Source organism: Oncorhynchus gorbuscha, linkage group LG26 (assembly GCF_021184085.1).
Source record: "Oncorhynchus gorbuscha isolate QuinsamMale2020 ecotype Even-year linkage group LG26, OgorEven_v1.0, whole genome shotgun sequence".
Classification (NCBI taxonomy): Eukaryota; Metazoa; Chordata; class Actinopteri; order Salmoniformes; family Salmonidae; genus Oncorhynchus; species Oncorhynchus gorbuscha.
The window spans coordinates 15,060,340-15,074,300 of NC_060198.1; the positions used below are offsets into that span (position 1 = coordinate 15,060,340).

General features: G+C 43.8%; 1 protein-coding gene across 1 annotated transcript; it reads right to left on the reverse strand.

Annotated features, from left to right (window-relative positions):
* Positions 1-306: 306 nt before the first annotated feature.
* Positions 307-8,625, reverse strand: LOC124016102 (SERTA domain-containing protein 2-like). Its single transcript, XM_046331628.1, has 2 exons — positions 8,047-8,625; positions 307-2,695 (listed from the first exon to the last, which is right to left on the reverse strand). The coding sequence occupies exon 2, from the start codon at positions 2,689-2,691 to the stop codon at positions 1,630-1,632; it is 1,062 nt and encodes a 353-aa protein (XP_046187584.1). The 5' UTR covers positions 2,692-2,695; positions 8,047-8,625; the 3' UTR covers positions 307-1,629.
* Positions 8,626-13,961: the final 5,336 nt, after the last annotated feature.

Here is a 13,961-nt window from a genome sequence, read left to right on the forward strand (position 1 = left end):
AGGCCCTTTGTCAACTCCAAAACAGGAAATTACCTCAGAGTACCTTTGTCAGGTTATACTATGGAGGGAAACCAGACTGGCATACCAGCACAGGCCACAAGTAGTCACGGGCACATTTTAGAGCAAAGGTATTCAACTCTTATCTTAGAGGTCCGGAGCCTGCTGGTTCTGTTCTACCTGGTGTCCCTAATTAGAGGGGGACAGTGGGGGATAAAAGCAGTGGAACTAGATATGGAGGTCCAGAGATGAGTTTGAAAGTTATAGAGTATTAGTTCAAATGGGACACATGAACAGGCTGAGAATTGTTGACATTTCATTTATTGTATAAAATAAATCTACAAAAGTATAACTGCATTAAAGTCGTATGCACATTTATACATAAAAATAATCAGATATTTCAGACCAATTAATACATATTGCATAGAACAAGGCACAGATTGAAGGTCAGTGTTAAAATACAGCCATTTTCGAAAACAGGTCAACTTAAAAACAAAATCGGCGAGATGACTGGAAATGACCACATTTGCTTCCATTTAAAAATAAGAATAATAAACCATAATGCAAAGAACAGTAAGCAGCATAACATTTTTTTGCCACTGACTGACGAGAAATGCTTTGTTTTAAAGGCTTTGGATTACTAAAGTCATCACTGAAAGTTGTTGGCTAACTGCTTCCCGAACTGATCGATTGCCAAACACCAGAGACATAGCCCACCACACTGACTACCGGCATTCACTTCCCTGAAAAACAAAACCAGGGTCAAATATATTACACTGCATTTCTTCACACATTACTAGCAGAATTTGACTGCATGTTCTGTACAACCCAAATGTTAGTGTCATGTTTGAATAAATATATGTGGTACACCAGAAATTAATTATAAATAACTTCATAATCACTTAGTACAGATTATTTTCAACATTTCTTGATGTCTGCCATTGTGTTTGAACTGTGAACTAAAGACCTTGCAAGGTTACCCTTGTATATTTCACTTGATATCCTTGAGTCAGATCAGTTGAGCAAATTCAAAAACATGCCATAAAGGAAACGTAGTCCATCTACAAATAGAGAGTTGAAAGGTCATACACAGCAGTATGATCAATTCAACGAACAAATTATGAATAATACATTAAAATATAGAAGAAAAAAAAGAAACTTGTATGAGGCCTATGAAAAAGGTCAACATTGATAAGCTGTCCACATACAAAATATTGTTAAAGTACCCTAAATTTGGATGCATCGGTGTATACCCATGGTGCTGTGTGCAAAATATATATATCTTTGCATTTGGAGAAGAGAAGAAAATTGTAGTACAGACAAAGGCACTCAAATTGCAATCAAATAAATGCATTCCATACAGTATATTCAACATTTTGTTTCCATTTTGGAAAGGCGAGCACAACGCATGCACAGTGTAGTTAAAACGTCTCTGGTGAAGTCTCTTACAATTTACGGACATAGGGAAAAAAACAATAATCATTTTAACATTTCACCGCCTACGGCACTTTTTATCGAGTTTGTCGTGTTCCTTAAGGGCACAACAAAACCGAAATTTCTTATTGGACAAGCAACTTGCCGTTTCATTCAGTTCTTCCTTTTTGTGCCTATTGAACACGATCTCGATGTCAGTCAAGACCCCACCAGGACTTCCATAATGTGGTCGAGCTCAGCCAGGTCCATTTTGAAGGGCTGGTTTTGAACCAGAGGGGGAGAGCCCGCCCCTCCCCCGCTGTAACTGGACAGAGTCTTGACCAGGTCGTCCGCAGTGACCATGGGGGTCGTTTTGGACACCCCCAAGTTCGGCGGTATTGAAGAGGCACCGCAGGGGAGGTTAAAGTCATACATGGAGGTGTCGATGTCCGTGAATAGAATGTCATCCAGAGCAAAGTCAGTGAGGAAGCCCCCGGAGGAGGGCAATATGTCTGCGTGGGCGCTGGGAGGGTCTGTTTTTGCAGCCTGGCTTTCGTCCAGCAAGAGCGACTCCTTGTCCTTCGGGCTGTATGTCCTCCCTTCCTCTTTCATGTCTATCCCTGCTGGTAGAGAGAGTGGGGGCTGGGGTGAAGGTGGAGGAGACAAAGGTAGGGAGGAGGTAGTAGAGGTTGTCACTGCGATGGGGCACAGCTCCTCGATCTCCTCCAAAGCTGAGGAGAAGCTGTCCTTGGCAGGAGGCGGGGGGGGCTCTGACGGTCTCAGCGAGACAGGGTGGTGACCCAGGGGGTGTGGTGAGGACGGCGGCAAGGCGAAGAACAGTGGCGGGTCATCGTCCAGGAGCGAGGCCGGGGTCAAACCAGAGTCCAGCGACGACAGTGGCGAGAGGGGCGGGGAGAGGACGCCGCCGAACGCAGATGTCGGAGCTTCGTGGTAGCCCTCGTCCTCGGTGATATTCGGCGCCGGCGGCGGGACGGCAAAGAAGTGTGCGCGCAGCCCCGCACCGCCTTCCTCTTTGAACTCGTGGTGGATGCGGCGGATGACGTTGTTGATGAGCACGCGGCGCTGCAGGGCTGGCTCAGTGGCGGGCATCCGCGGCGGCCCATACAGCTTCATCAAGGAGATGTTTAGCACCGTCTGGCGCTGCAGCGTGTAGTTAACCCTTGAGTGGCTGCCCGCTGCTCCGGCCGCTGATGTGAGGAGCGCCTTGCCCTCCTCCAGGCCGTCCTCATCCAGTTTGCGCTTCACACCGTTACCCAACATATATCTGTGGGAGAGACCAGAAACAAGGTGTCAGGAGAAAAATATATATGGTTGCTTTTACGTCATATGTGAAAGAGTGAGTAGTAGTCAGTGAGGCACAGCTATGTGAAAGAATGACTGCTGGGAGACATACCACACCAAAACGAAGTGAGATAGATGTCAGTTACACTTGTATGTGATATGAGTGTTTAAAATTAACAAACATCTGTGAGAGGAAAATCCCTCGTTCATAGTTTTATCAGCAATATAACAAGTGGAAAACACCCACTTCTCACTCAAACTACAACACAAGCTTCCTGGAAGCAGAGGGGCTTCCTTGCAAACAGTGACAAGAAATTCAATGAGAAAGCAGCGAACACACGCTCAGTGTCAGTGTATAGGGGGGGGGGATTGGTGTCAGCTGACCAACTAGCATGTGAGGCCGCGTCAGCTGACTAGGTGGGTGGCAGCAAGCTCTGACAAAGTGGAATAGTCACAAATGGCACCCCATTCCTTTTATAGTGCACTACTTTTGACCAGCTCTATGGGCCCTCGTCAAAAGTACTACACTAAATAGGGAATATGGTGCCATTTGGGACCCAAGCAAGTTCCCAGCTGAACCACCTGACTCAATCAGAATACGGTGCTAACAGACGTGTCAGCACAGGAAACTGACTTCCTGCCCGGACACAGCAAAGAAAACAGGCAGAAATGGACCTGCTGTTTTATCGATTTACGCTTAAAATGGTCACATTTGGGCCTTTAAATTTGTATTTTATTTTTAAAGCCCAAATGTGACCATTTTAAGTTAACGACTCCAACCTAAGTGTATATTAATACACACAGTTGAAGTTTAAATGTATTTGGCTAAGATGTATGTAAACTCAGTTTCACAATTCCTGACATTTAATCCTCCATATGGCAGATGGCAGGACTCTGCACTAGAGTGCAGAGTCCTGCCCGCCATAGATGGCGCCCCCATCTGTCCAAAAGCCCATCATTCAATACCATGGAACCCGTTTTACGTCAATATAGCCACGCAGCACACTTAACACGCCCTGTGACGTTTCATGCTCGTGAATCATGAAACAGAACAATTTGTCCTTATGAATGACATCCCACCACATGTATAGTGAACAAAAAAGTCAATGCATAAACATCTCAGCCCTCACACGGTTTTCACCATATCAATTGCGGCCGGTCTGCAGTAGTGTGCGGTTTCATAGCGTAGTGGGCAACGACTAAGTGCAACGACTAAGTGCGGCGCTCTCTGGTTTAATTTTATCTCCCATTTAGATTTTTAAAAGGTAAACTACATTACAATGTTATAAAGACAACATATACATTTTCTTAGAATGATGATTTCTTTTCAGGATTTGGGAAATTCTCCCACGGCCCCATTTTCGTATCGGGGACCCCTAGTTTGGGAACTGCCGCACTAGAATGCCTCCCAAACTGTCACCTAAGATGGAGCACAGAGCACACCTCTCCTGCAGTGCATTGTCTCACTGGTACGTGTAACTCTACCCCGCTACATAAAATACTGCACACAGCCTGCGAGAGACTCGCCCCTTTCAGTCCGTTGTGTAACGTATGCTACCTTTATGAAAGCCAGAGGAAAAGAGATTCCCTATCCCATTTCCAAACCATGTTCTTGTAGAGAACATTGCTGTGTGATAGAGTGAGTGACTGAGTGAGAGGGTTTGAGTGTGTCAGCTTTGCTTAGAGCCACACACCAACTTGGACTCTGAACACCAACCCCCCCACCCCACACACACACGGAGGGAAGTGCATGCGCTGGCTGGGGATAGCTCCACACTCGCCTGTTACCATGACGAATACAGTCAGCTGGGAATCCAAGGAGAGAGAGGGAGGGAGGGAGGAGGTATGGATGAGGTAGGGAGGAGGGACAAGCAGATGAGGAAAGAAAGAACCAAAATGTTTCTTCACTCAGGCTGCCATCACTATTGCAGCTAGTGCTGCTGCTTGCATATGGAAGTGGAGGTAAGAGAGCAACTTGGAGTGCATCCAAAATGGCCCCTTATTCACTAGTGCACTACTTTGATGTAACTAGGCTACATTTTGTAGTAGTTCCCTCACTGCAAATACTATGCCTCCCCCACTCTGTAAAATGATTCATCAGCCCCGTATTCCACCCCTGCTCCGTTCACTTATTCCTTTCACACGTGGGGCCCTTTGACGCTGCCATCTGCTGACACCGTCTGAAGTCAGTTGAGAGATGCAGAGAGAGAGCGAGAGACAGAGAATAGAGAAGACTGACGGGATTTCGGGTGACTAGGAAAAACAGGGGTGACAGAAAGACAGAGGAAAGGAAGGTGAAAGGGAGAGTTGAGAAAAAAAAAGAAAAAAAAAGAGCAGCAATATAGAAATAGGAACACACCTTCCGTTGACAAAAACACAGAAGTGTCTGGTTACAACAGCATTCCAGGCACACAGAAGGCTTTCTTTCACTCCATACTCGCAGCAGGCTTACAGCGATGGCACTCAGATTACACTCAGATTGGGACGAGGCGATGTCCACCCCTCAAGCACATGACCACTTCAAACTCATGTCCCAACATGAACTTCTTGGTTCTCCCAAGAGCTCTGTGTTCCGATATACCAGGGTCATATTTATTAGTGCACACCGTAGCACAACGTGCTTTAACTGGAGAAAAAAAATACTAAAACAGGAGTTCCTTATTGGACAAGTTCATGCAGTCCCTCCCTGTTTGCTTCCTAGTGTATACGACCCAGAATCCGTCCACATGTTATTGATAATTATTTAGTAATGTTATTTCAGTGTGTACTTCCATGAAGTGCCAGGGATTTGTAGAGCCCCATCTGGGACAAGGTCAAAATGTCATTGGATTATATATTTTTTTAGGGTGGTAGCGGGCAACTGCATGCCTTACATACTAATCAGGCATCGTCATCTTGAGGAGGGTCTCGGTTGCACACCGATTTCTAATACAAACTCTGCTGTGCACACTTAGGCTGGAAGAGCAATTCCAGATCCTGCACCTTTCTCAATGGCACAGTGCAGCCTGCACCGGAGATTGCAACCCTCATTCATCAACAAGCCTAATCATTCTATTTCCCACACTACTTCTTTAAAGTTCTGTCACACTTCCAAGTCCTTCAAGATTGCAGTAAAAGTTAAACATTCATATTTGGAATGCAAGCATTTTCGGCCTCAATTTTGCCCAAAAGGTTCCTGGAAGATAATAATTTTATGCCAGGTTGAAAGACAAGGTTCACTGTTGGGCTCTGGTCATGCGAGAAACCACACTCAGAAGCCAGGCTGGCCTGGCATTAGGATTGTTTGCCTAGGTTTCTCCAGCAGGCAAGTGGATGCTTGTAGCACTGATTTACTGGGCTTGTTTGGAAGAGACTCCAACTGCGTCTGAAACTGCACCCTATATAGTGCACTACTTTAGACTAGGGCCTTGGTCAAAATAATCTGACGATACAGGGGATAGGGTGCCATTTTGGAAGGACCTAAGCTTGTTTGGAAGAGACGCAGAGTTACGGAGAGTTATTTTGATTGATCACCAAGAGGGAGATTTCAGAGCCAATTCGCTGAAATATTTAGGTGAACTTCAGCCCTCCTGCTCGCATAGTAGAAGAAAAAGGAAAAATAGGAACGAATAGTGTTTACTGGAAACCAGAGCAGACAGAGTCAAGGAAGCAAAGGTGGACTTTAGTCACGGAGATGGAATGCTGAGTCTAGTAGTAGTGTGGACTGTGTGCCTACTGCAAATCTGTGCAGATTCCTTGTGGTTGATCATTGCATGTTGGTAATACTTTGGGGGATTTCTTACTATTCTTTTTCATATTTTAATTAATGCCTCCAATTCCTTTTGTGTTTTTTTCGGCAATTCATACACATGTTAAAATCGTTATCATTATTAAATAAAATTAAGGAAATGTTGCATTAGGCCTCAGAGTTGAACTAAGGCACAATCATTTCCAAATCATGCAACCGAACTCTACCAAAAAATTAAAATAAATAAATAAATAAATTTAAAAATCCATATTTCCCTGTGCAAATATGAATGTCACTCTGCCCTGCAGTTGAAATGCAAATAACACTTTGCACTGTTAGGTTCCTACAAGGCAGCAGCCAGAACTAGCCTTATTTTTTTTACCACCCACATCTCTGAACCAGCGCTAAACTATTTGAAAATCTTTACAGAAGTAGTTAAAAGCTTCACAAAACGGTAAAACAAAACCAGAGGGCTGTATCAGATTAATTCAGAGGCCCCATTCCCCCAGTGAAGTCCAAGTATGGCGTACGCATTAACTTTTAGCCTAAACAGTTTGAAAAGGCATGTATGCCTTCTATTTTCTAAACTACTAGTTTAGCTCCCAGGACCTATGGCTCATCATATTCCTATAAAAAGGTGACAATGAGTCACTCAAACAACTACAATGTGATGACCAAATCTATATCCGATGAGTCACAACAAAGCTATGGGCAAGTCTCAAATGTAGAAAATATGCAACATTACAGAACGCTCCTGTACTTACAAAGTAGCAATTGTACTGGGACCCACATGAACCGCAACGTTTTCAGTGAACAAAGCTATATTGGTGTAAAGTTCCTCCTCCCACTCCCTCAACGACTTACATGCCACCAAAAAGTGGTTCTGTAGCCAAGGCCCTATGATCACTGTTGGTATGACATGGCTCTAGCATTTGAAACGAAACGAAGTCACGCGTGGGTGTCACTTGCTCTTTTAAAATGTCAGAAAAACACTATTCAGACATTCCCACTACTGGGGCACTAAGACTGCCGGAAATGGTATGGATGACTAGCCTACTAACAACGATTGTGTTTATTGATGCATCTTATAAATGGAATGGTTTGGGTTCTCTGTAATGCCAAAACGCATGTTTGATCAATTCACTGTATGAGCTGTCACTGACGTATTACTGTAGCTGTCACAACAGCTGCCCTTGACCTCCAAAGGCATACGCCACAGATAGCCTATGGCTGTGATGGGGGGCGCCATAGCCTACTCACCGCCACCTGCCACAAAGTACTCAGTCGGCTCTTCACTGAACTGGAGACTTAAAAACAATATTACGTTCTGGTTTCAAATATTAGGGCCTCCTTCCACATGCAACATAACAGACAAGTAGCTAAATGTAACAACAACAAAAAGCCACTCGGACAGAGGTGCTTTCTCCCACTCGACTCAAGACACAGCAACAAAATGCGACAAAATGCTTCTTTTTTTTAAGAGAATGGCAAACAGGTCAATAACGGCTAATACTTCATTTATACGTAAATTAACGCGTAATTATTCCATGTTGAAGCGTGTTTAAATAATCCTAACATTGGTGAAAGCAACGCAGTCATAAACTTACCACATGTAGTTCCAGCAAGGGTTTCAAATCCTGCATCGGGGTCAAATTGACGCCAAGAACATAGGCTCTACAACGAGGAACACCAGACATCGAACTCTTCGCGGTCTAATACTTTCATTTCCCCGCCGCGGTTCTCCAAAATAGCCGTGGAGCTCTGCACAATGGCGAGCTGTCGAGGAGACCGTTGAGTAGTCACAGACAACTACCGTTCACTGAACAGCAGGACAGGCACTGTCGGAGCTATTTTTTTTATCTGCAGATAGACCTACAACTACTCTAGCTCCGAATGACGTAAAGTGAAATTACGCTCTGAACTGACAGTGTTGACTGGTACGGTGGCACACGCCTCGCCCCCATGTAGCTTGGGAAGCCACTAGTGGGCGCTATGGATCTCAACTATCGTCGGGCTTAATGTGCCCAACCGGTAATACACTAGTGTCCCCCGGCGAACGGATTGTATTTAAAACATTCGCTATTCAGGCTGCAAAGGCTTCGATTTCCTCTGTAACTAGATTTCATGTCAATGATACAAAAACGGGGAAAATATGCGTACTTTCTTTTTTTGGAAACACCATTTCCCACCACCATGCTAAAGTGACTAAATGTTAGTCTCAGATGTAGCGTATCACGCTCAGCCAATCAGGTTGAAGCAGTCTGTTTTTTCCACCCCTAACATAGCAGCGTAAAATAAATAAGGATTGTCGTTTTAAAAGTCGTAATAAAAGTCGTGCTTACTGAACATAGTTTTAAATGACGTGTTGGATTTGTTGGCATGAACTCTTTTACAGAACATTATTCCGTTTATGAAGTGAAATTATAAAGTTACAATTTGATTGAGTAGAATGTATTTTTATACCCAGATGCAATATGCAATTAACGTAATTATAGTTTTGTTTACAGGTTCATTAAATTATATGTTCATAAACGTGTGCAATCTGAAAAGTGTAATTAATAATGAAAAAGATAAAACCAATCGGATCCGAATGCTCTTACTAATCACCCTATTTCTCTCTCTATGCCCGCGGACACCCTGGCCTGAAGATTCCTCCTGGCTTTGCCTGTCTCAAACCCACCGGGTCGTGCTGCTGACTACCTGGCGTGCCCTGGACTGATCCCTGACTACTATGACACTTACCACCACACCTACATACCTAACTTGCTGACTTAATTGCATCGGTGGTAAAAACATATGTATTCTACTCTAAATCTCGTTTTAACTTTATTTCACTTCACAAATGTTTAACATTTTGCATTAAAACTGTGAACAATGTTCTGTAAAATAATCCAATACATGTAATTTAAAACTGGATGTTCAGTGGGTACAACTTTTATTTCGAAACTATCAGACCAGGGCTGCAGTTCAAACACTATATTTTGACCCCCTCAGCCATCGCGGTAGCCACTTTCCAATGGGGAATCCACGTCGAAACCGGATGCAGGTCCAATTCACTAACGACGTTGCCCAGTCGGCCATCGATTTAGCTCGACGTAGAAAGTGAAGAACTTTGATCACTTGGGGGGTTGATATGAACCACAATTCAACGCAAACACGATTGCATTTTCGGCATGTCAGACAAAATTATTAAATTAGCTTGCTAAAAAAATATATATAGATGGCACTGATTTTAGCGTTGGCAAATTGGCTTATTCTTGTAGTGAGGACCCATTAAAACTTAGCTAGCTCCATAAATATATTTTGGGGAATTCTGACATTTATTGGAATAAATTACAAAACTATAAAATTAGTTAGCTAAAATTAGCTTGCTAGGTACATTAGTTAGGTTAGGTGTGAGAAAACAGACTGCTGCAACCTGATTAGCTGAATGCGATATCCAGTGTTGCCAAAACTCCTCAGTAAGGAAAGTAGCTATTGGCTGTCCTAAAAGTCACTAAAGTACGTCATCACATAATTTGCATAATTGGCCATGTGAATGTAATTGTGATTGATGTACGCTGTAGGAGAGAGGAATAACGTCTGGGCGAGACAAAAAGTGAGTGAAAAACACCCTTAATATGTTTAGAACTACAAATTAACTTTCTTCTGTCGATTCTTGTTTTTTTTATGTCACAATTCCAACCCTCCTCCTTTATCCGGGCTTGGGACCAGCAAAAGTGACCCAAAAGAGACAATGGTGGAGTTACTTAGTTTTTTGTTTGTTTTTTAGTTAATTTTTCTTAATTTGGTTTGGTTTTTAACCTTATGGTCCACTTAGGAGCCTACAACAAGTCACAGTAAAACATGAACATTTTTAACCATAACATAAAAAATAAAAAATTGTATACAGTCTACATTAACAATCTAAATGGACCAAAAAGAGACAATAGAAAAAAACTATCAATGGCAATGTGAGAATTATGGTAACTAGTCTGGTCCTAATTCAGGTTGTTTAATTTTTTATGTAAGCCGGGGTGGGATCAGCCAGCAGCGGCTTCCAGCATGCACGGTTCATTTCCAGTCTGGTCGCGGAGGGGTGAACATCTCCTCCTCTGACTGCAGCTGGGAGGGACTGCTGCGGGAGGACTGGGATGGGGCCCACGGCAGCACCTGCTGCTCATTGAGAAGAGTAAGAATGATAGTGCTTTCACGTCCGTCTCCAATAACACCAGAAAAAGTCGCTAGTCGCTTTTTTGAAAATGTGTCGCTAGAGGGGTCTCAATAAATCAAATCAAATGTATTATATAGCCTTTCTTACATCAGCTGATATCTCAAAGTGCTGTACAGAAACCCAGCCTAAAACCCCAAACAGCAAGCAATGCAGGTGTAGAAGCACGGTGGCTAGGAAAACCCCTAGAAAGGCCAAAACCTAGGAAGAAACCTAGAGCGGAACCAGGCTATGAGGGGCGGCCAGTCCTCTTCTGGCTGTGCCGGGTGATTATAATACAACATGGCCAAGATGTTCAAATGTTCATAAATGACCAGTATGAGGATTCTGTGTTATGCACTATAGCCCGTTACCATATATGTGATTGAATATTATCTGTTGTTGGCTTGTGTGGATGTATGTATGTGTTATGCAACATAGTTGACTTGAAACATTGTTAACAGGGGGGGGCACATTCAGAACATAGTGTTGAGAGAACAAACGGTCTTTTGTTAGATAACAGGAGCCAGGTGCGAGATAACAGTATCGAGCATGAGTGCATAGATATTCTTCACAGCAACAGTTACATCTATCATCTGGAGCGCCTGGGGGCCGGGACCAGCTCTGCGCCAACAATCAACCATAGGCTGGGTGAGTCTAAACCACGCCCAGTCTCTACTCTGACAGGCCGGCTCTGAAGCAGGAACTATTTCTGTCAGAGTATATTTATAATACCTTTGTCAAGAACAATTCTCTGTTTTGCCCTGCAAGGTAGGACAGAGAGCCCGTATTTACGAAAATTGCATTTACCAGTTATTGCTTGGCTAATAAACTCATTGTCATATTTATCCTGATACCAGATTCGAATTGACGCAACCCTGACACCAGCATGGTCAAATAATAATAATCACAGTTGTCGAGGGTGCAACAAGTCAGCACCTCAGGAGTAAATGTCAGTTGGCTTTTCATAGCCGATAATGGAGAGTATCTCTACCGCTCCTGCTGTCTCTAGAGAGTTGAAAACAGGAGGTCTGGGACAGGTAGCACGTCCGGTGAATAGGTCAGGGTTCCATAGCCGCAGTCAGAACAGTTGAAACTGGAGCAGCAGCACGGCCAGGTGGACTGGGGACAGTAAGGAGTCATCATGCCAGGTAGTCCTGATGCATGGTCCTAGGGCTCAGGTCCTCTGAGAGAAAGAGAGAATTAGAGAGGGCATACTTAAATTCACACAGGACACCGGATAAGACAGGAGAAAGACTCCAGATATGTTGGACTGACCCTAGCCCCCCGACACAAACTACTGCAGCATAAATACTGGAGGCTGAGAAAGGAAGGGTCAGGAGACACTGTGGCCCCATCCGATGATACCCCAGGACAGGGCCAAACGGGCAGGATATAACCCCACCCACTTTGCCAAAGCACAGCCCCCACACCACTAGAGGGATATCTTCAACCACCAACTTACCATCCTGCGACAAGGCCGAGTATAGCCCACAAAGATCTCCGACATGGCACAACCCAAGGGGGGGCGCCAACCCAGACAGGAAGACTACGAATACTCTATAAATATAGCGACAAAGTCGCTAAGTTAGCAACACTGGCATTTAGCCACTCTTGCATGGTTGTGGAAAATTGTGTTTCATGAAGAAAATATGCACATTTCCAAAAATGTTCCCGCCTTCTAGCCATTAAATCGAGTTAAGGAGGAAATCGAAATCGAAGCCTTTGCAGCCGGAATGGTTTTTAGTACGAATTGGTCGCCAGGGGACAGGAGTGTATCACCGGCTTGGCACATTAAGCCCAGTCTATAGCGGAGATCCATAGCGCCAACTAGCATCTGCCCAGTCTACCCCATGCACAGACTAGACATATATAATAGCCTAAAATAAAACAAACCTCTAATATTGGATTTTGCTGCGCTAGTGTAAATATCCTAAGTTAGCGTATAGAACAAAACCCATTATGTGTGTATGCTGCTTTCAGGCAGAACAATAATGATAACATGTAATTGAGAGAAATAGTCCTAGCTTATTCTTGGGAGCATTTGTCAAGTTACTTGTCAAGTAGTTTTTCTGTTGGTGAGCAACCACAACTATGTAAGGCATCCAAGCTATTCAATGTTAGACATCTTGGTATTACCCAGTGCAATATTGTAATGCATTTTTGTTTGCTGGGGAAATTAAATGTGTTGACAATGATCACTCGGACAATGTAGCTCTAACGTACATCACAAGGTGTATTACTTTTACATCAAAGTGTAATTTTTTTCCATTATAATGCTTAGAAATCAAACCAACATTTTTTTTGGTTTTAGCCAATTGCCATCTGTCACTCTGGCAACAGCTTCTCAATCGATAACTGGAGACAAATTTCAACTCGTCAAACAGGTTAGAACTATGCTGCAGCAGAGAGCTTCAAAGACAAACGCATGGCCACATGTCCAAAACACTTAGTCAGATAATAGAGCATAAGCAAACTGCAGAAATAATACTTTTTATCAAGGGATTTATCAAATGCTCATATGCCCAAAATGGACGTGGGTCGTTATGCGGCTATGCGCACACCTGTGTATCTGTTTGTGTGCAGATGCTCATTTAGGAAAGAATGATGTGAGTGCCGTACTACTCCATTCTCTGGCATCTGTTCAATAATGTGGTGGTTATCCCCGAGTTAGGCAGAGCATGACATAATTGCAACCAGATGGCAAGAATAAAAACCGGAGGACTCTCCAACACAAGCAGCTGATTCCCTTCAAATTATTGCAGGAGCTGAAGATATGGCATTCCCCATCTGTGACCAGTAGAACCCGTAATGAACTTTGGACTGGTTCAAAGTTAAGTTTAACACCTCAGTGTAAATCAGCACAAAAGCCAAGGTTAAAAGTTAAGGCCAGAAACAGTACATGAGTACTAACTAAGGGAAGTCAAATGAATGTAGTACAATTTTAAATAAAGAAAATGACAATGGCCATTAGGGCCCTGAAAGCGATGGCAATGCCACAGCTGGTAAACAGTCGTGACAGAAGGGCAGCAGTAGTCCGGGCTAGGGGTATTTCTGTCCCTACTAGGGGCAAGAAAGGGGGGCCTAGGTTGCCAGTTGTGAGCGGAACGAGCGCTGCTCTCCTATTTTGGGCCTGGCACCAGTTGAGACAGGGCTGCAGGGCTCCTGCGGTCATCATGGTTTCTCTCCCCTCTCACGTTTCACCCAACCATCCACCCACAGACAGATGGACCTGAGACTGTACAGAGAACTGCCTTATGACTTCAACCCCAATCAGAGCCCATGCAGGAAATTAACATATCGTTACACATCACTTGTAATTACACGTGGAAA

Coding starts and splice junctions, on each gene's coding strand:
- LOC124016102 (XM_046331628.1), bottom strand. CDS start 2,691: ATGTTGGGTAACGGTGTGAAGCGCAAACTGGATGAGGACGGCCTGGAG.